The sequence below is a fragment of the Canis aureus genome, chromosome 22 (genome assembly GCF_053574225.1).
Source record: "Canis aureus isolate CA01 chromosome 22, VMU_Caureus_v.1.0, whole genome shotgun sequence".
NCBI lineage: Eukaryota > Metazoa > Chordata > Mammalia > Carnivora > Canidae > Canis > Canis aureus.
Window position 1 is genome coordinate 15,210,666 of NC_135632.1, and position 27,397 is coordinate 15,238,062.

The 27,397-nt window shown below is 41.3% G+C and overlaps 1 protein-coding gene across 3 annotated transcripts in view; it reads right to left on the minus strand.

The window, feature by feature from the left end:
* Positions 1-27,397, minus strand: part of RASA2 (RAS p21 protein activator 2) — a 144,481-nt gene that overhangs the window by 104,278 nt on the left and 12,806 nt on the right. For 2 of the 3 annotated variants that reach the window (XM_077864918.1, XM_077864917.1), the window contains exon 1: positions 19,315-19,489. In XM_077864918.1, coding sequence (XP_077721044.1) covers positions 19,315-19,447 — 133 coding nt within the window. In that variant the 5' untranslated portion in view covers positions 19,448-19,489. Of the gene's footprint in view, positions 1-19,314; positions 19,490-24,096; positions 24,214-27,397 lie in introns of those variants that run through there. The other variant, XM_077864919.1, reaches the window with a different exon arrangement.

Below are 27,397 nucleotides of genomic sequence, written 5' to 3' on the forward strand. Positions count from 1 at the left end.
TTAGCTACATGTGGCTATCTGGATCAAACAGACTTAGAAATTAAGCAATACCTCACTGAAAATTACCTTTATTGTTTCATTACTGAGTTAAGTAGCACAGCACACTCAAAAAGCAAATGCTTTGACTTGGGAAATGCAGACAAATGGATCTTAATGCTCTGTATTGCTGTGTCCGACTTTGAAAATATTTCTTTGTGTCTTACTGCAGTATTTGGATGTGTTTTTTAAAATATGCTCAATAATACAGTACATATTCATGAATTTGGGAGTGCCAAATTCTCAATATTGATACCATGTAGCCCATTTCAGGTACCTCCATCTCATCCTTAAATTTACACAAATCTTGACCCTAAAGTAATAGGATTAAAGTATTCAAGACATTCACTATATTGCTAAGATATGATACTTAAGCAAGATAGTTGTAATAATGGAAATAGGTTTACTTGAATCTGAATGAAAAAAAGGAAAGCTAATTTTTAGCTTATCTTTTTTAATTTTTAAAATGTTTTATTTACTCATTTTTAGAGAGAAAGAGAGAGAACAAGCAGGGGGAGTGGCAGAGGGAGAAGCAGGTAACCTGCTTGCTGAGCAGGGAGCCTGACGGGGGCGGGGCGGGGGGGGGGGGGCTTGATCCCAGGACCCTAAGATCATGACCTGAGCTGAAGGCAGATGCTCAACCAATTGAGCCACCCAGGTGCCCGCTTATTCCTCTTTTTAAAAGTTTTGTGCATGCCAGGGTACTGCAATATGCAAAGGCAGGTATGTGTCCTACAAAGGTAGCTGTATTGGTCCTATAGCAAATAGTACAAATCTGATTATATCTATAACTGTCACTAGTTCCTTCAACAATGAATCAAGATCAGGAGGTATATTATTGACAACTGTTTTTCTATGAAGAAAGGAGGCTGACCTTCAAGCACAACATCTTTTATACTGTAACACCACCCTTTCTTGTTGAAATCATAACTGATAATCTAATCCTCCACCAGGCATTTCTTCTCCCTCACAGATGTACTGAAAGTATGCCAAGAAGTGAACATTCACACTACACATCAGTGGTTTTGTCCAACCATAAAATAAAATAGCCTCTTGCCATTCACATGATAGTAACTGTCTCTCTGCATCATGTGTATATTACAACATCACATACATGTTAAATAAAATGCAGAGCTTAGCTTTGATTTCCATCCTTCATACTGTTGCCACTTACTTTTTTTTTCCACTTGCCTTTTTAATATGTGAACATACATATCCCCCTTTCTCAAAAGTCTTCAATGACTCCATACTATCTACCACTGCCCACCTTGCAGGATAAAAATCTAAAATTCCTATGTTTAGCATTAAGATCCTTCATGGTCTGGTACTGTCTACTACATGTTTGGCCTCATCTACTTACTTAATCTTTACCCCCACAAGTTATGCTCCAACAGTACTGTACTTTTGGTTCCTTGAACACTGTGTTCTCTCATGCCTCTGTACATCTGCAATGCTTTTCATTGTATAGAATGCTTTTACTGTTTTTTTTTCCTTCAAAAAGCTCTACTTAAAAGATATCTTTGTAAATTCTTCCCTCAATTCCTAGGTAGTCATTCCCTCTATTTCCTATTGCATCTTACAGGTACTTTAAATACAATGATCATTTTGTATTGCGCTTGTTGCACTTCATTCACAAATAAAATTAAGTGCCTACAACATGCTAGGCACTTTTTTAAATGCAGGGGATGTAACAATGAATAAAAGTAGGTCTCTGCCCACATGGAACTGTTGTACAATCTAGAGAGGGGTAACAAACATCACAAACTCTTAATATTTATTCCCTTGGAAGAAAAAGTATGAAGAAAGTTAGGGAGTGCCAGACCCAAAGGGTAAAGAGGAGGAGGAGAGCAATATTATTTTATACAAGGAATCAAGGAAGGCCTTTCTATTAAGGTATCTGAGCAGATACCTGAAAGACGTCAGTGAGGAAATGAGCCTGTCTATGCAGATAGACATCTGGGGAAAAGAGATGAACAGACAGAAAGCAATAAAACATGCAAAGGTCCTAGAAAGGACCGTTTGGCACACTAAGGAATAGCAGGGATGCCACTATGGCTGCAAAACAATAAGCAAAGTGGGAAGAGGTAGGAAACAGTAAGAGATGAGGTAGGGGTGAGAGAGGAAGCAGATTAAATAGTTAAGTCTTGGGTTTTTCTGAGTGACATGGGGGGCTACTCGAAAGATTTTAAGCAGAAGAATGGTATGATCTAACGTTTATTTTAGAAGAATCACTGCAGAGGGGAAAGGGTGGAAGCAGGAAAGTAGACTACTGCAGTGATCTTGATTAGAGATCACTTAGACCAGGGAAGCAGTCCTGGCATGGAGAGAAGTGGTAAATTGAGCATATTTTTGAAGATGGAGCCAATAGGATGTTTTATATTTTGGATGTAGGCATGATAGAAAAAGGCGTTAAGGAAAACTTACTTCTTAAGAGTTTTAGCCTAAGCAGTTGGAAAAACAGAGATGCCATTTCCAGAAAGAGGAGCCTCTTCTTGGGAGAAGGAGATCAAGAATTTGTATTGGGCATATTAAGCCTGAAATGCCTATTACACATCCAAATGCAGATGTCAAGAGGACAAAGAAGTCCTGGCTGAAGTAAAATTTGAGAATCATCAGCAAGCACAAAATATTTATAAAACTGCAATCCTATACAAGATCAAAGGAGAAAAAAAATCACAAGGAGAGTAAATATGGATAAGAAAGAAAAAAAGATTTGAATACAGCCTTAAAGGTCTCCAACCATTTTGAGTTAGTAGAGAGGAGAAGGAACCAGCGAAGGAGAATCCTTTACATTTATCCACTGAATTACAAACTTCTTAAGGAAAGGCACCGGTTCTTAGTACCATGCTTAGCTTACAATAAATAATGAAATATCTAATTAGTAAGTATGAGTGTGTATGTGTATAGAATTTTAGCATGGAAAAAAGGAAGTTCTGATATCACGTCACAAATGATAAAATCCCATATATATTTTTTCCAGTTGATGTAAGTTGATCTATGTCAACTGCACCAAAAGTTGAAAAAAAAAGTTTCCTGTACATATTTATTAAAAGCACTAAATATCAGAATCTTTGCAGTTTAATACAAAGATACCATATCAAAAACAAACCAATCCTGAAATGCACACATTCAAATATTTACTGAGTACCTTCACTAAGATGCTAAAGATACAATAGTGAGAATAATAGAATTGTGTCCTTGTTGAGCTAACACAAATAGGCAGACAATAAATAAGTAAAAAATGTGTTAGTAATTAAATGTTAAGCAGGAAGGAAACATCACATAAATGGTGGGGGTGGGAGGGAAATGGCCCAGAAGGTCCCACTGAGAAGGCAACTTCTGCATAAATACCCGAAGGAAGAGGGAGACAAGTAAATATTTTATAGAAAACAGTGCTTTCAGTCACTGTCAAAAAGTAAACAGTTTAAACCAAGAAGATAAACACCACTAGGAGTCAAAACTGATAAGATAATTTAGATTAACAAAAATAAAAAGATGGCCAACTCTCTGTGTACAAAATCAATGGTTCTATGCAAAGGTCACTAGCTAGTATCCAGATCGTATCATATAAATTTTACATAAGCCTAGAATTCCAAATACTAAGCTAGTAGATAGAGATTCGGTATATATGCTTCTAGACACATATGTGTTCATATGTTAGGGGGTGTATGTGCATGCATTTATACTTGTAGGTTTGTATGTGCTTGTGTGTGTTCCAGAGGAGGACAATACTTAGTAAGTTAAAAAAAGAAAACAACAAAAAAAGACAAATATTGATCAAGTAGTCAGATGTTCCAAGACAGTGCCAAATATTTTCTCAAATATCTCAATGTGTACAACGACCTTGAGAAGTAAGCATTACCCTTTTCTTTTACAAATTAAAACAAAGATCAAAAACACTTCACAGTTACATGGCTAGTAAGGTGATATGACTGAAATTAAATTCCAAAGCTTTCTTCTTCACTTGTAATGTCTTTCTGAATACAGCAGTGCTGAGAGGAATAGACAACCATCCTTTTCTGAAATTATCCTAAGGTACCCTGAAGCCCAAGTTTATTTCAAAGGATACAAAGTTAAGAACCAACGCAGATCCCAGGAGGATTAACCCCTAGAGAAACTGCACACCAGGGTCCTGAAAGAGATGATCCTAAAATAAAGATTATTTGGGGTAGGAGGAAAGCTGAATCATAATAATAGCTACCATTCACTGAATAAATTAATACATACATCACATATAGTAATATTTTTTAAGGGCCTTCATATGCATTACTTCACAATCTTCATAATAACTTCTTCCGAGTCATTTTTTTTTTTCAAAATACAGAAATTGGTGGTGGAGGGATAACATTCCAGGAGTAAGGCACAAGTTCTGAAGGTGGGAACAAGAGGGGCACCTTCAAGAGGCAATGAATAGTACAAACTGGCTAAAGCATAAAGGGAGATGAAAGGGGAATAAAAAGAGATAAATTAAAGAAATGGTGGAATCAAAAGAATCTGAAATGCCAAGCTAGAAAGTTTTAACTTTCTTCAGTAGTCAACAGGTTCTCTAAAAGTTTCTGCGTGGTTGGATCCATGCTTCATGAAAATTACTGACAGTTACAGGGCCTAAACTAAGGTACTAAAAGAGTAATGGGAGGAAAAGAAAACTGGAAGAATTACTAGAGAGATAGAATTCACAGAATTTGGCCTGAGTGACTCTGGATATGATGTTCTAATAATGGGAACCACAAGCTGTACGATTAGAACTTCCATGGGGATAAGAAAAAAAATATGCAAACTTTATTGTTAACATTCAAAAAAAAAAAAAAAAGAAGATGATATACTTAAAAATATAAACAGCCTTATGGTTGACAAGTTTAGTTTAAAATTAAAATGTATTATGCTGGGATCCCTGGGTGGCGCAGTGGTTTAGCGCCTGCCTTTGGCCCAGGGCGCGATCCTGGAGACCTGGGATCGAATCCCATGTCGGGCTCCCAGTGCATGGAGCCTGCTTCTCCCTCTGCCTATGTCTCTGCCTCTCTCTCTCTCTCTGTGTGACTATCATAAATAAATAAAAATTTAAAAAACATTTTTAAAAGTATTATGCTATTTAATTATACATAATTAAGACAACCCTATATATTAGCATATCATAAAGTCTTCCAAATTCTTTTTTTTTAAGTCTTCCAAATTCTTAAAGTTTGATTTTTATTTCTCCAATAAAAGATGTACATAAATAAATTGTTCATCAACAAAGCTATGAAAATATACTTGACCAAGTACCACTGCTGCTTATGTTACAGCCTCACACTTTACAGCATGATGTGCCAGGCAATACACTGAAGTCATCCAATCTTTTCATGATCCCTTAGGAAGATTAGAAAACCGTAATTCCCAACTCATAGAAGAGGAAACTGAGGCTTAGTGAGGTCAGGTGATTACTAAAAAAAGTTGCAGAAAACTATGCTTTCAACATGCTGTATTATCATTTAGCATTCATTTGATTTTTTTTTTAAGATTTTATTTATTTATTTGAGAGAGAAAGTGAGCCAGAGAGAGAGAACATGAGCAGGAGAGGGGGAGGGAGAAGCAGACTCCCCACTGAGCAGGAAGCCTGATGCAGGGCTGGATTCCAGGACCCTGAGACCATGAGCTGAGCAGAAGGCAGACATTTAACCAACTGGAGTCACGCAGGTGCCCCTCATTTGATTTCTTTGTATCTAATAAATACTTTGTATTTAGGATAAAGAAATCTTACACAAGAATTGTCATAGGGACACCTGGGTGGCTCAGCGGTTGAGCGTCTGCCTTTGGCTTGGGGCACGATCCCGGGGTCCCTGCTTCTCCCTCTGCCTATGTCTCTGCCCCTCTCTCTGTGTGTCTCTCATGAATGAATAAATAAAATCTTTTTTAAAAAGAAGAACAACTGTCATAATCACACATGACGTTCTAAAGAATCTCCTATTCACTCTTTTTAATGTATGTCAGACTGCTTTGGTGTGTGGTAACAAAAAGTGGGGGAGGTGCCTAAAAACTACTGGGGAGAAAAAGGTTACATTGCTGCTATTTCCCTCCTTAGCTGTCACCTTGAAAGTACCCCTAGAAAGTTAGATATTTGTGATATTATTCAGGAACAGGATGAGGAATGGTACCAACAGGCAATGGTGACTGCTGGTATATCTCCTACACAGTAGGGTAGGGCTTTTCAATGCATAAGTTAACATGATCAGATAACTGATCAGATTGTCAGCAACTTTTCTCACCCCCAGTAAATGATAATTATCTTTAAAATATAAAACCTGAGATTCTATAATCTCATTTAACTGATAAATCATAAAAAAAAAATCAACGCACTGCATAACTCCTAACAGAAATCTGGTTCTGCTTAACAACAGGCACCATAATATTAACATGGAAGGTTAAAGAAATCAGGAATAATAGTTTCAGAAACACTGAACTCCTATTCCTCCATGAAAATAAAACACTGTGTAATCACCAACATGCCTAAAAAGCAAAGTAGTACAACTGAGTAAGCACCTGAATGGGCAAAGGGCTCCAGGAATCCAACAGAGTTTAGAGGTTTAGCCTAGACTCTGAGCAAAGAACTTGTTTTGTGGCTATAAAACATCAACAACATGTTAAGTACAATTTTTAAAAAAAGATTTATTTATTCAAAAGAGAGTGAGAGGTGGGGTAGAGGGGCAGAGGAAGAGAATCCCAAGCAGACTCCCTGCTGAGCATGGAGCTCGAAGCAGAGCTGGATCTAAGGATCCTGAGATCATGACCCGAGCCAAAAGCAAGAGGTAGATGCTCGACCAACTGAACCACCCAGATACCCATGTAAGTACAATTCTTGAGATGGCATAAAGACAAGGTTAAAGTATAAACTCCAGGGAAACTCCTCAAAAATGTCCTAGTAGGTAAGATGTAACTCCTCAGTGGAAAAGTCTACAGAACCTAAGTAGGAGAGGAGCTCTTGTTTCATCCAAGTCATGTGCATGACAGTTATCATCCAAGTCATGTGCATGACAGTTATCATAGTTATCTATATTGTTATCATACTAATTACCTCTCACTGAAGTTTAGTCAGAACAAGAAGTTAGGAAACTACTGTACATAAAAAAGGCAAGTTTCGCAAGGTATTGCCAGGAAGTGTCCATGGGCTATACAGATACGTCACCAAGTTGCGGGCAGGATCTTCCTGTGGTTTGTCTTGCCCACTTCAGGTTTCACTTTTGAACGTGTGCTGATTCCTAAGCTCCCTAAAGCCCACTTCTCAGGTAGCAAACCAAACTTTGAAAAACATATGATAGGAATCTCTCTTAGTACAGGTCAATGGCTCCTACAGCTACATGAAGCTTAGCAAGTCTTCTAAGCTGACCAACAGAGTGTAGTATGGCAAGCAAATGAAAAGCCTGGTGGTGGCAAAACTAAGGGCTACACAGATAAGACATATACAGGACATGACAGCTATTTCTGGTAATGGCATCCTGGGACTCTTTATGATCTACTACTTTTCAAAAAAAAAAAAAAGTGGCACCCAGTTATAAATAAGTTGTATTTACAAATGTGCATGTACAAGTATATGCATGTGTACGTGTTCTAGGAGAACCATTTACAAGCACAGACAAAAGCACATAAGCATAGTCACAGAAGAGTAACATTTTTTGTAAATCCCCTAAACAATATTAAAGATACATTTTTATAGCATCCCAACATTCTAATTTTATTGAATATCCATTACATTAGACCATAACCAATTTAGGGATAATTATCAACTTCTTGACAACAGAAATATACTCCTCAGTTCTTTCCAATATGCCACCTGACAAGCAAATTGGTAGACAAACCCATAGGGACTTCAGTAACTTACAGACCTTCTGAAAACCTGGCACTGCCTTTTAAACCCTGAGCAAAAACCCTTTTTGTTGGTATATAATCTTTTTCATGAATTTGGATTAAATGAAATAATTTGCAATAACACAGTACCTGGAAAAGAATAAATATACTCAAAAATATTAGTTCACTTTCCCCTATCCACTAAGAATATTTTACATAAAGTTGTTCAAATTCAAAACTAAAAGGCTCTGTACCACTCACACAAATGTTATAAAATTTACAGGATCAAAATTATTCTTTTTACCTCATTCATCTGAAGCAAAACACTGACTTTATTATAAAGACAACTTCTGGGGACACCTGGGTGGCTCAGTGGTTGAGTGTCTGTCTTTGGCTCAGGGCGTAATCCCAGGGCCTGTGATCGAGTCCAACATCAGGCTCCTCTCAGAGGGCCTGCTTCTCCCTCGGCCTATGTCTCTTCTGCCTCTGTGAGGTATGAATAAATAAATAAAATCTGTGTCTCTCATGAATAAATAAATAAAATCTTTAAAAAATAAAAAATAAAAAAATAAAAAGCCAACTTTTTGAACACAAAAACTGGTGAAAACAGGCAAAGTATATGGGATTTTATTATATTGCTCCTGAACAGTTTCGTTTGAAATTCTATAAAAATAAAAGGTTATTCAAAAACTTGACATAAAAGTTGACTTTACTTTTAGGGGCACTCAAAATGTTACCAAAGCCTAACACATGGCTACCTTTATTTTTGTAGGTAGGACAGTCTTCAACAGTATAACAAGAGAGCTTGGACTAAAATTGTGTCAAGTTTGGGACACCTGGGTGGCTCAGTCAGTGAGGTGTCTGCCTTCCATTCAGGTTGTGATCCCAGGGTAGTGAGATCAAACCAGGAACTGGGCTCCCTTCTCAGCAGAGAGCCTGCTTCTCCTTTCCTGTCCCATCCTCCTCTGCTTGTGTGTGCTCTTTCTCTCAAATAAATAAATAAAATCTTTTTAAAAATGAATAAAATAGTATTAAATTCTTTTATACAAAGGCATTTTTCATAGCTAATACATAAATACTCTATAGAAAATTAAACCATTGTAAGCAAGGCTAATTCACTTTGTCCACCAAGGTAACCGATGTTGTACATCCTTTCAAACCTCTTTCTAGGGGTGTCTGGGTAGTTTCGTTGGTTAAGAGTCTGCCTTCTGCTCAGGTTATGATCCCAGGGTCCTGGGATGGAGTCCTGTGTCAGGCTCCCTGCTTGGCAGGGAGTCTACTTCTCCCTCTTCTGCTTCTGCATCTCCCCCGACTCGTGCTCACTCTCTCTCAGAAAATAATCTTAAACAAAACACCTCTTCTGTGCATTCTCCCATATACACGTAGAAAAGAAAAAACACATACTATTCTAACTTGCTCTTTGTACTAAACAATAGGTCTTAAAGTTTGTTCCTTTCATACTCTGGACACACCTCATTCTTTTTAGCAGCTATAGAATATTTATTTTAACATATTGTGTATCCGCTTCCCACAACGCACACTTAAGTTGTCTCTAGTTCTTTGTTTCACAAACAAGGCAACATTAAACACCTTTGTATATGCCTCTTTTGCAAATATTCAAGTGTTTCTGTAGGGCAGAACTGCATAGGGAATACATACTTAGATTTTTAGCAGATATTGCCAAAATGCTCTCTAACGTTGCTTTACCCATTTAAGTTTACAGCAACAATGAAGAAAGTTACCTATTTTCCTAAACCCCCAACAAATACTGAAATTAACAAGCTTTTCTTTTTTTTTTTTTTTAACAAACTGATGGCTTTTAAAAATGAACATTCCTAGATTTTTATTGTATCTCATCAGTATTTTCTTATGTTGACTTTTTTATCTTTCTGTGAAATGTCTATTCATACCATTGATTTTTCTAATGCCCTTTTCTTAAAATATGTATGAATCTTTTATATATTCTAGATACTAACAAATAGAGAGGCAAAATAGCATAGTAGGTTAGGAGCAACAGGATAGACTCGAGAGCCAGTCTGTTCAATTTGAATGACAGCTCTGCCACTTACTACCTGTCTGATCTTGGTCAAGTTACTTAGTTTAGCTATTCTATGCCTCAGTTTCCCCACCAGCAAAATGTGGATAATAAATATTATGGAATTACCATAAAGATTAAATTACTTAATATGCTTAAAAACAGTACCCTGACACAGAATAAGTGTTACACAAGTGTTTTCTTTTTGTCAATAGGATTTACCACAAATATCCTCTCACAACCTACTATTTGTCTCTTAACCCTTGTTTATAAATCCTCACTTATCTTTCCTCAAAAATTTTTTTCCATTTCTCTTCTAACATCAGAAATTCTATAAGCAGATGAAAACAACAAACTGCCCTCACTGGATCTCACAGTCAACTCCTCAAGCATAAATGCAGGCATCAGCCAAAGCATCTAAATTTTTAAACATCTTTCCACTAAAAAAATAGCCAGTTTCCTTACCGCATAAAACATTCCCACAGATCAGTAAGAAGACTAATAACCCAGTAGGAAAAAAAAGACAAATGGGATGCCTGAGTGGCTCAGCAGTTAAGCATCTAAGCATCTGCCTTCCGCTCAGGGTGTGTTCCTAGAGACCTTAGATCGAGTCCTACATCGGGCTCCCTACATGGAACCTGCTTCTCCCTCTGCCTCAGTCTCTGCTTCTTCTCTCTACCTCTCTGTGTCTCTCATGAATAAATAAATAAAATCTTAAAAAAAAAAGGCAAAATAAATAAGTTCACAAAAAAAGGGAAAATAAAAATGGCTCTTAAAAATATGGAGATCCTCAGCCTCATTTAGAAGTGCAAATTAAAACTACAAATCAGATGCTCCATCACAGAGACGAGTAAAGATCAAGAAGTTTTAAAATATACACTATGTGAGCAAAGAAACAGGCAGTCATTCACTGTTGGTGGGAGCAAAACTGGTATAATTTCTGCAGAAAACAATTTGGCACTGTCTTTCCATAATAAAAATACACATACCAATTCGTCAATTCTTTTTGAAGGTTTTTATTTATTTATTCATGAGACACACAGAGACAGAGAGGCAGAAACATAGGCAGAGAGAGAAGCAGGCTCCATGCAGGGAGCCCGATGCGGAACTCGATCCCGGGACTCCAGGATCACACCCTGGGCCAAAAGAGGCGCTAAACTGCTGAGCCACCCAGGCATCCCCCAATTCATCAATTTAACATCTACAAATTTATCCTACAGATAGACACATGCACTCCTATCAAAAATGACTGACTGACTACAAGGTTATTTATTACAGTAGTACTGTTTGTAATAGCAAAAACCAGAAACAACCTATATTCCCATCAATAGGGGACTGGTTAAATAAGCTGCGGTATATCCAGATGATGCAATATTAAGCAGCTATTAAAAAGGGGGGGGAGGGCAGCTCCCTATACATATGGATACCATAAATCTTCAAGCTACTATTGTTAAGTGTAAAAAGCAAGATGCAAACAACGTATTTTTTTTTTGCTACAATTTGTATGTGGGGGGGAGAGAGAGAGAGAGATACATTTACACTCCTACATTTATGTCTATAAATGCTTAAATAATCTCTGTAAGCATACACAAGAAACTGGTAATGCTTGCTTCTGGAGAGGGAATGGCTAGGGGCAACAGAGGTAAAAAAAAATTATGTTTCAATGTATACTCTATTGTACCTTTTCAGTTTTGTATCAGTTATTTGCATTATTTAATCAAACAAATATTTTCTTTTAAGATTTTATTTATTTGACAGAGAGAGAGCATGAGCATGGAGGAGAAGCAAAGGGAGAGGGAGAAAAAGGCTCCCCACTGAGCAGGGACCTCCATGTGAGACTCAATCCCAGGACCCTGGGATCATGACCTGAGCTGAAGGCAGACACTTAACCAACCAAGCCAGCTAGGTACCCCAAATAAATCTTTTTAAAAAAATAATCAAATAAATAAGAACCTCCCTGTAATCATACCACACTTTCTACTGGTACTCTTTTTTTTTTTTTTTTTAAGATTTATTTATTTATTCATGAGAGACACACACAGAGAGAGAGAGAGAGAGAGAGAGGCAGAGACACAGGCAGAGGGAGAAGCAGGCTCCCTATGAGGAGACTGATGCGGAACTTGATCCCAGGACCCTGGGATCACGATCTGAGCTCAACCACTGAGCCACCCAGGTCCCCCTCTACTGGTACTCTTTAAATGTTTACACACAGGGGTTCCCCAGATGGCTCAGATGATTAAGTGTCTGACTCTTGATTTAGGCTCAGTTCATAAGCTCAGGGTTGTGATATTGAGCCTCCTGTGGAGCCTGCTTAAGATTCTCCTCCCTCTCCCAACACTCATGCACACTTTTTTTCTCTCTCTCAAAAATAAATAAATAAATAAATGGTCTCACACAGTAGGTTGTCAACATTCAGGTTGTTTGTGGCTAGTCTGTTCAAAAGCAGAGGTTCTCCATCCTAGGGGTCCATTATCACTCCTGATGGAATGTTTCAAACCCATAGATGTCCAAGTACCACCTCAGATTCTGATTCTGATTCTGTATACAGTACAGCCTGGGCATCAGAATTTTTTTTAATTCACAGGTGACAACTGATAGGCAGTCATGACTGAGTTACAGCAGGACATAAATAAGTAAACAACCAGGCTTGATCTCCATCTAGGTCACAAGCACAGTTTCATCACCAATCCTAACCACTTCACAAAATTCTTAAAAAGAAACAGATGAGAGTGTATAGATCACCCAGTGAAAATATATTGCTACTTCTGGATATATTACTACATAGGCAATGTAATCCTCATATATTAAATGTAGTACATATGCAACATTCATACAAATCATGAATTCATTCTACCTAGCATTTCAAAAAGAACTTTGACAATAAAGAACTAGTACCCAAGAGGCACAGGCATTAATTGTGTAACACTTGGAGTATCTGAGTGTCAAAGTTCTTCATTTGTAAAATGAGGGAACACAATAGGTTTCCTACCTTCCAGCTCTAAAATTTAGTAATTCTCTAAGAATACAGTATCTAAATGCAACCACTGTTTAGTACAGACTTTAGGATGAACTAGTAAGAGCTTTTTCATCCCATTCATGGTTTGGCTCAATCCACAGTCCCATTCACACTTGGCTCAATCCACAGTCCAGGGGGCTAATGCTCTAATAGACACTCAGATATTAGGTACTGCTGAATAAATTGTCATAAAAAAAACTTTTTTAAAGATTCAAACAATCTTATCTAATAAATCTTAGAAAAATATTTCAAACAGTGCACCTTAGGCAAAATAGGTATAAGAAAAACACTTAAGCATTAAAATAAAAGCATCTGATGCATCTTCAACACCTAAAATAAAAGCATCTTAAAGCAAATGGTTCAATTTAAAAAGCAACAAAGACTTAGTGCTAGAAGAGATGCTAAAGACCACATCCAAACCTCTCATTTTACAAGTGAGAAAACAGGGAGTCGGCCAAGTTAAAGAATTTGCCCAAAGTCATTCTGTCATTAATGATATTCCCAGAACCAAGTTCACAATAACAATTTGTCAATTACTGTTCATTGATGTTTGCATGAAAATTGGTATAACGTTATAAAGCATATTATTTTAGTCACTGATTTTTGATGACTGAAATAACATACAAAACCAAAGACATAGCATAAAAATTTCTTAATATACATGAAGTGTCTTAACTTACATTTAGTGATAACTGTGAGCAGCTCTCAAATGAGAACAGAGTTTTATTAGTAAATAAAGCATGTAATCTGATACTATTGTCAAATAATTTCATTAAGCACCTTAGAAAGGAAATAGGATTGGCATCTAAGATTAAAGGAAAAAATGATAGTTTTATTTCAGCCACTTGAGCCACATTACTTCCACAGTCTTAGAAGCTATTCAAAGAGTTCTAAGTTTAAAAAAAAAAAAAAAAAGCCAACTCTATGAATTCATTGAGGTTTACCTCCTGTCTTCCTCAGAGCAAATGATTAGCAGACTGCTTTGTGAACTTTTACAAAGAACCCTTTTCTCTCATTTCTGTCCATTTGAAAGATGGATTCTTCCTCAATCCTAAACAACTTGTCTTTACAAATTTTTGATGGAAATGAATTCTTAGTATGAACAAATCTTTTAGTAATCTTTCCCTCAATTTATTAAATAATGCATCTAATTTCAAATATCTGATAGTAATAAACTCTTAGCATGAATAAATTCTTTTAAATATCTCCCTCTCAATTCTATTGTGTGATCAATAAAATGTCTTGATTTATACCTTACTACCAAAGAATTCAAACCTTCCATGACAAACAAAAACATATACTATATCAAGTAGGATAATGAGATTTTTCTTTTCCAGGCTCAGGACCAAATTAGTAACAATATTCATGGAGTACAGTTAGGTAACAATATTCAAATCTCATAATAATAAGCACTCAGAGCATTTAGAAAAATGTAATTCTTTTCCTAATGAGGCAACTTTGGCATCAGTTCAAACGTAAGCTCAATTGGCACTGTGATTTTGAAAGGGATGGACTTCCTGTCACAGACCCACATAGTTTTCTTTCAACAATATTATCATCTTCTAGTTTATTTGTAAAATTTACAGAACAGTTTCACACCTAGTATCTCAAATCCTCCTGAGTATAACACAGTGAGAATTAGGGCATTTTCTAAAGGCCCATTATGTCCCAGGCATATGCGGACACTGGGACAGTTTAAATTAAAAAAAAAAAAAAGAATGAATTCTACCCTGGAAGAGCTTGCAATCTATTGGGGAATATAAATACATGATTTCTATAAAACGTGCTAGAATAAGGACAAGGAATTACAACTTCTCAGCAGTGTGAGGGCCTAACACCTTCTCTCCAAAGATGTGGGTAGTGGTACCCCAAAGAATGCTTTGGTCAGGAAATCACACACTGTAGGCTTTTGAAGGATGTGTAGGAGTTCCTGGACATAAATATGGAGTGGAGGAAAGGAGAAAGACACTTCAAGGCAGAGGGAACAACATGTACAAAATGGTTAGTGACGAAGTACTATTCCTTTTTTTTTTTTTTTTTTTTTTTTTTACTATTCCTATTTTAAAGATGAGGAAGATAAGCTCAAAAGGTAAGTGAGCTGCCTAAAGTCACAAAAATAATAACTAACAATGTATGAAACAGAATACAGGCCTTCTGATTTTAATCAGCTTTGTAGACCTGGAAATTCCAGTAAGCTTTGACAAAAACATCAGATAAAGATTAATTTTTATCTCCTATTTATTCCTTCCCAAGAAATGGTCCATGTCTGACCAAGCTCCTGCAGAGAAGGGAAAAAAATGAAAAAATGACTGGAGAAGGGGATTTATTTAATTCTCAAATCAATCCTGTGAGATAGGTGTTTTTATTATACCCATTATACACACAAGAATATAGAGGCACAGGGTGGGGCACCTGGTGGCTCAGTCAGTTAAGCATCTGACTCTTGGTTTCAGCTCAGGTCATGATCTCAGGATCTTGAGATCGAGCCCTGTGGCAGGCTCTGCGGCGCACTGTGTAGTCTGCTTGAGATTCTTTCCCTTTACCTCTGCCCCTCCCCTTACTTGCACATACACTCTCTCTCTAAAATAAGTAATATCTTTAAAAAAATAATATAGAGGCACAAAAAGTTCAGCAACAGTTGGAAATTAAGGGAAGATTCAAATCCAGGTGATTAAACTAACCAAACCTCCAAACTCAAGCACTTAACCAGACCCTTCAGATCCAACTTTGCCAAAGATCCCTACATCATTTGGTCCAGAGATGCTAAGAAGACCAAGTGAGTTCTGGGACACATCATGATCCCCCAGATCTCTCACTGTACCATACATCTCAATATTCACACAGATCCTCAGATCTGGCTCCCTTACCAATCTGATCTCCCTTGAGCAGGTAAACCAAGAACAAGGTTGGCATGGTCTCTTTCAGCAACACTCTTACATTCTGATTACAAGCTGATTCAACTCGATGAGAGCAAACAACAAGAAGTGGTAACCAAAAGGACATCATAAAATAACAGCATGAAACTTGAAAGTACAAAAAAGAAAGCTCCAATCCCTCTATTTAGCTTGTGTGTGTGTGGGGAGGGGGGGTGGCAATGAAAAAGTGTTACGGGTATTAAGCATACCTGCCACTCACTCCATGGCAATTCACATCAAAGGATGGAGTCTGGAGTACCTGATTTCCTTTATCAAGGGTTCATATGACAACTCTTCAACAACCATGCCTGCCTCTTGAATATTAGGGAAGCTGACCATTTGGAATAGCCATGGGTTCCCAGGGCACTAAAATGACCTCAGGGAATTGAGGATCAACATATAGGACAAAATGTTACCATCAGCAACACTGGATTTGCTAATGTCAGTTGATCGAAACCGACCACAAAATGGATTTCCAATCTGTCCATCTAGTTATTGTAACTTGTGAAGGATATGAAAAATTTAACGAATACTGGAATGAAACCCTTAAAGAAGATTGTAGACTGTTATCTATAGAATTTTTAAAGATATATAAATCTAATCCACCTTCACTTTTTGCTGGTAGGATATGGAGTTGAAGGGTCCTACTTAGATCTAGGAAAAAGAATGTTCCTTTGAGGCTTACTTTTGGCCCTATGGAACTCTAACTCTCCCGATCAGAGGCTCTCAAATAGCAGTCTGAAATCTGCCAGTACTTCTCCAGTCTAGTGGGTACCATCAGGCTTTCCTCTGAGGTCCCCGAGTATGGTGAAAAGGAAAGCTGACATGGTTACCCACACCCTCAAGCTCCCTAGTATCTTCATTGTCAGAATCACCACCAGCCCATTTCTGTGACTTTAGCACCTGCTAATGACTCCTCCAGCCCTCCAACCCCCACCCTGTAAAACCCACATCAGTTTCAGGGAAACAGAAAACAGAAAACTCTTCGTAGGGTTCTGAAGGTCAGCCAACTCTAGATTATACCAGCTAAAAGAAGGGCAAGGAAACGGAGGGAGGTGGGGAGAAACTTCATATGTAAGTATCCTGATACTTTTTTTTCTAAAAAGCAGACACTCGGTGACCTGAGCTATAAGCCAAGCAATTCCAAAAGCAAGAAACTGACAGAGGTACCAAATGCAATACCTCCACTATGGTTAAAGTGGCAATATCATTCCTAGCAACTGGATGATCAATCTCCAAATCTGGGTAGTGAGGTTATTCTAAGGCACAGAAACAAAGTTGTGTTTTTGTATTTGTAGGTCCCAGTTTCAGTCACAGTGGTATCTCTGATTGTGGTATCTTTGCTATGGAGCAGGTGAAGGTACAGAGAGCTAAGTCCTTCTGCCAACAGCCCAACTCTACATCTCAATTCCAAAATATATATATGTAGTTCCATGGTATAACCTGCAGCTATATAAATCAGTGAGGCTCCACTGAACAGTGCCTAGCATCTAGTGACAGTAAAACGTAAAAGTGGTAAAATCTGGAAAATCAGATTTTGGGGGGGGGGTCTGGCCCATTTATAGTTTTCCCAAATGTTAAATTAGAAATGTGTAAATATGAGGTATAGGACTTAACCTGAATTTTGAAAAGATTTTATACCCTAGAAAGTAATTCTAATATCGGGAGCTTAGATATAGGCAAGATCTATTTCTCTGATGTCATTTTCCAGGTTTTAAGAACTGTACTCAAAATCTCAAGTTGTCCAGGACTACTTCTGGGAACAAAAAGATGAGAAAATTTAACGTGTCTTCCCCTAAGAGTTAATAAAATCTCAGAACTTGAAAAAAGGAAAGGGGGAATAATCCTAGCTCAATTAATAATATTACTATTCAGGAACAGGAAAATTTTACATCCTGTTCAACAATGAGCATTGTTTGCCATTTTATTGCAATTCGATTTTTTCTTTTTTTAAGATTATTTATTTATTCATGAGAGACAGAGAGAGAGAAAGAGAGAGAGAGGGGGGGAGAAGTAGGCTCCTTGCAAGGAGCCCGATGTGGGACTCGATCTCGGGTCTCCAGGATCACGCCCTGAGCTGAAGGCGGCGCTAAACCGCTGAGGCACCCGGGCTGCCCTCGATTTTCTTCTAAACAAAGTAAGAAATACTCCTCTTAACTAAGTAAGGGTTATTTACATGAAAGATGAAGCACGTTTCCAACCTGAGAAAACTGAATAAAGAAAATAAAGATGGAGGATGCCTGGGTGGCTCAGCTCGGGGCGTGATCCTGGAGATATGGGATCGAGTCCCCACGTCGGGCTCCCTGCGTGGAGCCGGCTTCTCCCTCTGCCTGTGTCTCTGCCTCTCTGTGTGTCTCTCATGAATGAATGAATGAATGAATAAAATCTTAAAAAAAAAAGAGTTAAGAAGAGCAAAAAGTCTTTATTGATATACCTTCCACACAGAAAAAAACAAAAACCAAAAAACAAAAACAAAAAAACCACACACACACACACACACACACACACACAAAACAGGCGTTTCTTCTGAATAAGCTAGTGGGACATGTTCCTCTGACAACCCAAAGAGTCACTTTTCAAAGCCAAATGTCCAAATGACTGGATTCAAACGGTCTGTCCATTGCCACGCTCGGGGCTTCTGAGCAAAAACTCCGGAGCAAGTCAACTCCCACGGCTCGCTCGCAGCAGCAGCAATTAAATGCACGAGAAGGCAGAGCATGAGGTGGGGTTCCGCGCGGGCTGGATGACTGTTCTGAGACCTGCTCGCAGGAAGCCGCCGCATCCTGTCTTCGGTCCCCGTCGGTCAGGCCGCAGCGAGGTGGGGCGCGCACAGGTGTCCGGCCGCGGCCCCGCCCCGCCCCGCGCGCTCCTCGCCAGCTCCCCGAGCGGCGGCCCCCGAGCCCCAGGGCGGCCCGCTTCCTCCCGCCGAGGGCGCCTTCTTCGGCCTCCGACGGGCTCCCGAGCCCAGGAAGCGGGCAGCCCCCTCCCCCCGGGCGGCCCCGCTTCCCCGCCCTCCTCCTGCTCGGGCCGCGCCGCCCGTAATTACCGCTCGGCTCCCACCTCAGGGCCGCTCCCCGGCGCCCGCACGCCCGCACGCCCGCGCCGGGAGGCCCGCGGCCCAGGGCGGCCGGAAACTCCTCACGCCCCCGGCCCGCGCCCCCTCCCCGCCGGGGCGGCCCCGCGTCCAGGCCGCGCCCAGAGCCGAGCCCGGAGCCGAGCCCCCCCGGCCGGCGCTGCTCCGGCCCCCGCCCCCCGCCCCCCACACACTCCGCACAAATTCCCGGCGCTCCACTCCCTCCCGCCAGGGCGGCCCCGGCCCACGCCGCCCCGTCCAGGCGACGCCTCCCGCCGGCCTCCCCGCGCGCCTCGCCCGGCCCAGCGCCCCTCTCGGCGCCGCCGCCCCTGCGCGCCCGCCGCCCCCTCAGCCCCGCCGCCGCCGCCGCCGCCGCCGCCGCCGCCGCCGGGTGGGTCCCCCCGGCCCGGCCCCCACTTACAGATCTTGCCCCGCAGGCTCTGCAGCACTCGGACCTCGCGACTGTCCTCGTCGCCGGCCTCCGTCTCGGCCGTCGCAGTCGCCTCCGGCGCCTCGGAAGAAGCCGCCGCAGCAGCAGGCGCCGCCGCCGCCATGGTGCCGCCCGGCCCGTGCCGCAGCCCCGCCGCCTGCGTAGCCGGCGAGGCGGAGCCCAGCGGCCGCCTGGGCTGGGGCGAGCCGCACGCCTGGCCCCGCCCCCGCCCCGCCGAGGCCCCGCCCCCGCCCCCGAGGCCCCGCCCCGCCCCGCCGAGGCCCCGCCCCCGCCCCACCCGGGCCCCTGCAGTCGCCGCCCGCCCCCCGGCCCCCGCCGCCCGGCCGCGAAGCGAGCTCCTTGGCTTTCCTGCACTTTGCCCCGCACACGCCGCGGCGCGAGCCAAGTGCGGCTCCAAGTCGTGGCCCTGGGCAGCCTTGAAACCCCACGAGGGAAGAACCCCGGCCTTCTCGAGATCCCCCCGCCCAGTCGTTCTGGGAATTAGGCTCCCCCCACCCCCCTCCTGCGCCCCACACACAGAGCCCACCTCCACAGCTTCCAACGCTCGAGGGAACCCCCTGTGGAAAGATAACAGAATGGAATTAATTGGACAGTTGGGAGGACCTCAAAACTATCTCATCCAAAAAGGAGCCCAGAGGTGTAGTAGAGATTCCCCCAATAACATCCTTGTGCCCCCTACCTGCAAGCCACAACACCTCACACACAGATCTTCACGTATAAGTAAGAACACTTCTGTGCAAAAGCTGGTTCAAATAAAGGGTGAAACCCCCCCCCCCCCCCCCCCGTTACAGCAGCAGAGCAGCACAGGAGATCCTCCCCCTCCATGGAAAAAGTCTGAAGCTCTTACTACCACTTGCGTATTTTGGACACAGAGCAAAGAAGCCTAGGGTCCCATCTCCTCCTGCCCCCATCAGTGGGCTTGCTAAAAAGTTCATTGACACTAGGATATTCGTAAATCTTTGACTAGTTGTTAGCTTTATTTCAAGGGATCTCTTTACAGTGAGTAAACTGCATGAATAATACCCTGGTATGAGATGAGGAAGATGATTTCCTGGTCTTGAGGTTAACTGCACTGCCCTAAGAGGAAAGAAACTGTGACTTAATAGGGCAGGGTAGTTGTTTTCCAGGGCAACAATAGGAAGCATTCAGTCTGTCAACAAATTTTTTTTGAGGGTCAGACTTAATGATAGCCTCGGAGAGCCCCAGCCCTCCAGCATTCAGTCTGGGAGAGACACAGAAAAAGAAAGAGGCTCTAGATAAAAGTCTCGAGATGAGGCAATTGGAGAGTCAAGGAAGGCCTTCCTGGGAAATGCAGGGAATGAACTGAAGATCCGCAGGGAGAGGCACACATGTGTCCAGGAGCAGAAGTCACTTGTGCAAAGGCTGGACAGCCAGGAAGAATGGCCTTAGGAGTCTGTCGCAAAGGAGTGATATTGCCAGTTCCATGTGTGTTGTGGGTGACCTCTAAGTGATTTTACACTTGTTGGAGAAAGTGAACCTAACCTCCTCTTATTTGGATGTTTTGCTGTCACGTCAAACAATAAGTCCCAAGCTCAACTTCCTTATCTTCCTTTGCAAATCTGAGTTCACAGCCACAGTCTGTGATCTGGGCTAGGGACTGTGACTCTTTTTTTAAACCCTTGTCCCTCTACTGTTTTCAGCTCCACATCCTTCTGATTCTGCTAAATTCTGCTTCTCTTTCTTCCTTCCTTTCCCTTCCCTGTCATTATATTTGTTGAATTCATCCTCACTTGAATAGTGTCAACATGTTATGGGGTTTCTTTGTTTTCTGTTTTTAAAAAGGCATAAGATTATGAGGCAGACAGACTTGTGTTGGAGCCTCGTTCTACCACTTTTACATGTGTGACTTTGGACAAATTACTCAACCTTTCTTTCTCACTTTTTTTTTTTTTTAAGAGTTTACTGATTTGACAGAGAGCACAAGCAGGAGGAGTGGCAGGCAGAGGGAGAGGGAGAAGCAGACTTCCCACTGAGCAGACGCCCCAATGAGGGACATCCCAGGACCCCGGGATCATGACTTGAGCCAAAGGCAGATGCTTAACCAACAGCCACCCAGATGCCCCATTACTCAACCTTTCTGAACCTGTTTCTTAACAATAAAATGGGAATGCTGTACTTATTCTTCCTTCTTCAAAGGGTTACTATCAGGATGAAATAATTATTGAAAGTATGAAGTGAAGCATCGGAGAGAATCCTGGGCACGTAGTAGGATTAACACAGTCAATGTCACCTCATGCTCTTGACTGGAACTCTTATAATCTCTCCACTCTCTCATTCCTCCTACACATATCTTGCTAAAGCAAAAATTGGAGTTTGTCCCTTGGTCTGCCCCAAAAATATCAGTAGCTTCATTCATCCCTTCGGCAGCAAGCAGGTGACATTACAGGTCACAAAGAGTGCTATAAACAGCCAGAAAATAAAGTTCAGATTTCTCAGGCAAGTGTGCAGGGTTGAGACTGGACCCAGCCTACCTAACTCCTTGCATCTCCAGCCACACTGATCCACTTTTCCCACCAGTCCACTAGGAGTGACCTTTTTCTTGCCTTTCCAAATGCTACCTCATCCATGTGTCTCTTTCTCTCACAGACAGAGGTTCTTATTTCTTTTCGTGGCATTGATCATTTTCTGCATAGCATTATGTCACTGTGTGCTTGATTATTCATCTCTAACTCCCTCAATAAATACCTGTTGAATGAATGGATTGAATCATATTAGTCCACTTACTTTCTCCACTCTGCAGACTTGAAGTTTCGTAAATTCTGTTTTCTATTTATTATTCATTGTCATACCTGTCCAAGTGATTAAAGTAGGAATGGGAAACTTTAGTAGGAGCCTATAATTTGAAATTAAAATCTGGCATATAAAGATTTGTTCCTTTCTTTAAAATATCAATATCCAAATATATATATTTTGGATACTGATTATATATATATATATATATATATATATATATATATATATCCCCATACTAGATTCTCCTCATCTCCCTTCTTTTTTACTAGCTTAATCCCAAGTCTGTAAGTCTATTATTAAATTGCTTTTTAGTAACAATTTTACATGAAGTGACACTCCACTTTTTCTTTCCCCCACTTTTCCTGTTGCAGATTTCAGAATTATCGTACTGTTTCACTAAGACCCAGAAACTCCATTTTCCCCCCATTGAAAATCATTCCTAATTACTTGAATTCTGTGTAAACATTTAAGGATGTTAATACTCTTACGGATCCTGGTCTGCTCTGCAGAGATCGTTAGCAGAGTCAGTGTTTCCTTAATGTAAAATACTCAGGAAATAAAGTTTTGTAAAGACTACTAAAATTTACTCACAGTACAATTACAAGAAGTCTGTCCCATCTCTCTCCCTTTATTGCCCTCACACTGTGTTTTAAATTCATCTAGAGTTCCTCTCATTTCTTCATGATGTTTTGCAACTGGAACAATATTGCATCACACACAAACTTGCACTTCACTTCCTTCCTCAAATTATTAATGAATGTGTTTAAGGGCCATCACTCCTATCTCTACCCCCTCCATTCTGATGAGCAACCATTCACTACTATGTCTTTTCCTATTTCTTCACCAGCTTTTAACCCATTGTCATTTTCACCGATAAGTTGGCTTGCTTCATGGTGGCTGAGGTAGGGAAACTGCATTGCCTCTTAGTAAGAATATGTCCTGCAGCTAGAAACTAATTTCAGAACTTGTCAGTTATACAGCATTGTTTTGAATCGGCGCCCACCAACCAATAACATGGCAATGTGAGGGGTATCTCTTGATCCTGAGTTATTAATTGCCTTCTTCCTGGTGAGTCAGGGAAGAGAAATATGCTCACTTTTAAATATTTAAGTGTAGATCATTTTCATAGGCCTGTATACCCATGAGGCAGAACTGTTTCCGGTGGACTGATGGGAAGGCAAGTTGTTTTGGTCATTGATAACTTGGTTTTCTCATTCCTCTCATTAGAGTACTGTTTGTATATTAAGTTTTCTGCACTTAGCTGCATTGAACAAGCAGCCTCTAAATCCAGTCAGGGTTTTGTTTGTTTGTTTGTTTTTTGTTTTTTTTTATAAAGTTGGAGTAGAGGAAGGTGAAGTGAGGACTTAAATATTCAGGGTATCTTGCAAAGTATTCAAAATGTACCTTTAACATTTCACCTTAAGACCATGCAAGGCAAAAAAAAAAAAAAAAAAAAAGACCATGCAAGGCTATAACTAGGATGTGTCCGAAAATACGGACAAGTCTTTATCCTAAAGCCTCCAGCTCTTGCATTAAAAACATTTTCGCATTTGCTCAGCTCCTGGAGACAGACACCAAAAGCCTGAATTTTGGAATATGAGACAGTCTATGCCTTTAGGCCAGTCTGACTTCGAACTCTCAGCCTCCCTCCTTTTGAACTTGCTGGCATATCCATTTCACTTCCACTGCACTTTTGTCAATCTAGACTCATAAATCAATAAGTCTGAAAAGAACATTGGAAAAGTTGGGCAATAATGTACTTGTTTCATGGGCTACACTGTACTTGAGAAATGTCTATATTTGCCTGGGCAGATTTGCCATTTCACCGTGGAGACATGCTCCAGCCAGTTGGTGAGAACCAAGCTGGAGGACCTGAGGTCATGGCACAGATGATTTTCATGCTCCAAAGACATAGTTATGGTCTCCTGAGGCCAGAAATGTCTCTCTCACCTGGCTGGCATACAGTGGTCAGTAAAGGAGGATGGTGCTGACACTCACCTGGCTGGACTCACAGCAAGCTGGAGATTGATGTCACCTTGCAGTCCCTTCCTCGGGGCCATGGGAGCACAGTGGGGTGGTGCTTGGGTAGGTAATGCTTTTGTGTTCTTCTAAACCCTGAAGAAGAAGAAAGGAAATTGGATGGAACTAGAAAGGAGATGGTCCAAAGCCCCCTCTTGATGCAAAGCTGAGGGTGGCTGAGGGTGGGGAAACATCAATAAAGAGAGAGACACCACAAAGCAAGCCCAAGGGGAACTTCTCTGAAAAGTATCTCCACCCTCTGACAAAACACAGGAACTAATAGTGCCACGTGCCAGGCTTTCCTTGCGGCTTGAAATTGTTGTTTAGGGTTGTTTTTGTTGTTGCTATTCCTATTTTATAGATGATGTCTCTAAGCTCAAAAAGGCTAAAAGATCTCTGCAGGTCAGCCAACTAGTGAATAGGATATCAGGGATTTGAACTGATGCAGTCTGATAGCACAGTAACAACCTTTTCCAGAAGACTTTTCTACCTTCTTCATGTGACAGGCCAGAGTAGGGCAATGGTAACCCTAGCACACAGAATGGGTCTCCCAGACTCTTGCAGATCCTGCAAGGGGGTCCAATCTCTCATATTAGGGTGTGAGGAGGCACCTATAGTACTGTCCTGTCACATCAGGGAAATGTGAAGGAAGAGGCTAACCCTGCATGAGAAAGAAATGGGCCTTAAAGGGGACTAGCTGAGGAAGGCCTCCAGTTCTTGGAAGGGAGTGGTTCAGAGACCCTCCATGACTTCTAGAAGGGAGCACAGAGATGATAAGTTGATGAAGCTGGAACCTCAAAATGTAAACAGAAAGGCATCATAGCTGCAGAAAGCAAGAGAAGGATGCTCCCTCCAGGAGGGCCATAGGTCCAGGGGACTCTTACCCTCAGGGCTCATGAAGCCTCAGAAGCCTCAGAATGACAGGTGTTCCCAGGGAAAACAGAGTGATGACCTGACTAGTGTATGCTCCAGGGGTGCAGGTACCTACAAAGGCACCAGGGAGGGAAAGTGAAGGTTAGGCAGCCTTCAGGAGGTAAATTCGCCAAGAGCTCACTCTCCAGGAATGGAGAAAGAATGCTAACCCTTATTCAATTAAAAAAGAAACACCTGGGCATCCCAGGTGGCTCAGCAGTTTAGCACCTGCCTTTGCCTTTGGGCGTGATCCTGGAGTCCTGGGATCAAGTCCCACATCGGGCTCCCTGCATGGAACCTGCTTCTCCCTATGCCTGTGTTTCTGCCTCTCTGTGTGTGTCTCTCATGAATAAATAAAAAAAATAGGGGATCCCTGGGTGGCGCAGCGGTTTAGCACCTGCCTTTGGCCCAGGGCGCGATCCTGGAGACCCAGGATCGAATCCCACGTCGGGCTCCCGGTGCATGGAGCCTGCTTCTCCCTCTGCCTGTGTCTCTGCCTCTCTCTCTCTCTCTCTGTGACTATCATAAATAAATAAAAATAAAATAAAATAAAATGTTAAAAAAAAGAAACACCAAAAAACACTGAATCCCAATAACCACAAGTACCTACATCTAATTTGCCAAGTCATTTGTAAATGAATACATTTGCAAATGTATTCCTTTAAAAAAAAACTTTTTCTTTAGGGACTCCTGCGTGGGTCAGTGGTTGAGCATCTGACTTTGGCTCAGGTCGTGATCCTGGGGGTCCTGGGATTGAGTCCTACATCAGGCTTTCCATAGGGAGCCTGCTTCTCCCTCTGCCTATGTCTCTGCCTCTCTCTGTGTGTCTCTCATGAATAAATAAATACAATCTTTAAAAAAAACTTTTTCTTGGGATCCCTGGGTGACGCAGCAGTTTAGCGCCTGCCTTTGGCCCAGGGCGTGATCCTGGAGACCCTAGATCGAATCCCACGTCGGGCTCCCGGTGCATGGAGCCTGCTTCTCCCTCTGCCTGTGTCTCTGCCTCTCTCTCTCTCTCTCTGTGTGTGTGTGTGACTATCATAAAAAAAAAAAAAAAAAAAAAAAAACCACAAACTTTTTCTTTACATATACTTTTAGGTTGCATATACCCTTTTCCAAATCTCCAAATGTTAACATTTAAAAATATTTGCTCTTTTGCCTTGCTATCCGCCCCCCTCCCTTGAGAATACATGACCCCTCTACCCCTAAATATTTCAGTGTGTACTTCCCCCAAACCAGAGTTCTTTACAAGAACTAGTGCAGTTATCAAACTTAGGAAATTATCAGTATTACAGTATGTGAGTTAACCTGTACCTTTTATTCAAATTTCACCAATGGTCCCAGTGATGACCTTTATTGCATTCAGTGGTTTGTGTGCCTTTCCTTTCCTTTCATCTGGGACCGTTCTTCAGTATTTCCTCGTCTTTCACGAGCTTGATATTTTTAGCAGTGCGGGCCAGTTTTATTGCAAAATGTCCCTCAACTTGTATTATGCATTTGGGGCAGGAATAACTACTTAAGCAAAGCTCAGTTCTTCTCAGCAGACATCCTATTGGGAAGCTCATGGCGACCATCTATCTCATTACCAGCGATGTTAATTTTGGTTCCTTGGTTAGCATGGTATCTGTCAGATTTGTCCTCTGTAGAGTCATTGTGTTCTATCATTGGTAAGTATCGTGTGGGGGGATACTTGAGATTTTTGTAAAAGTGAACTTATTTTCCTCCCCACGTATGCTCCTCCCTCCATAGTCCACCTGGATGAATTGTACTTTCACCCATCCAGCTGCCCAAGCCAGAAACCGGTGAGTCATTACTCTTTCCTCCTCCTCCTCATCTTTCATATTTGATAACTAAATCCTGTAGATTCTGCCCTTTTAATGTTTTTCAAATTGATCTTTGTGCCTGTTTCTACTTTCAAATTGATCTTCGTGACCGTTTCTACTGCCACTCTTAGCTTCTTATCATCTCTCCCTGGACTTACTGAGACACACCTAAGTAGGCTGTCTACTTCCTGTCTATTCCTCTCCCCACCACTCCCCACTTTGCCACCAGAGTTGTCTTTCAAGAATGCAAATCAGCATTTTCTTACCTAAAAACCTTTAATGAAGAAGTTGCAAAGTGGAGGTTTTCTGGCATCAATGGGGACCACATGACACATGTGCTACAATTCTGTGGGCAGCTTGAGCTGCCATAACAAAATACCACAGACTGGGTGGCTTAAACAACAGAAATGTATTTTCTCACAGTTCTGGAGGCTAGAAGTCCGAGATCAAGGTTCTGGTTGATTCAGTTTCTGGTAAGAGCTCTCTTCCCGGCTTTCAGATGGTTCTTCTCGCTATGTCCTCACATGGCCTTTCTTTGATGTGTT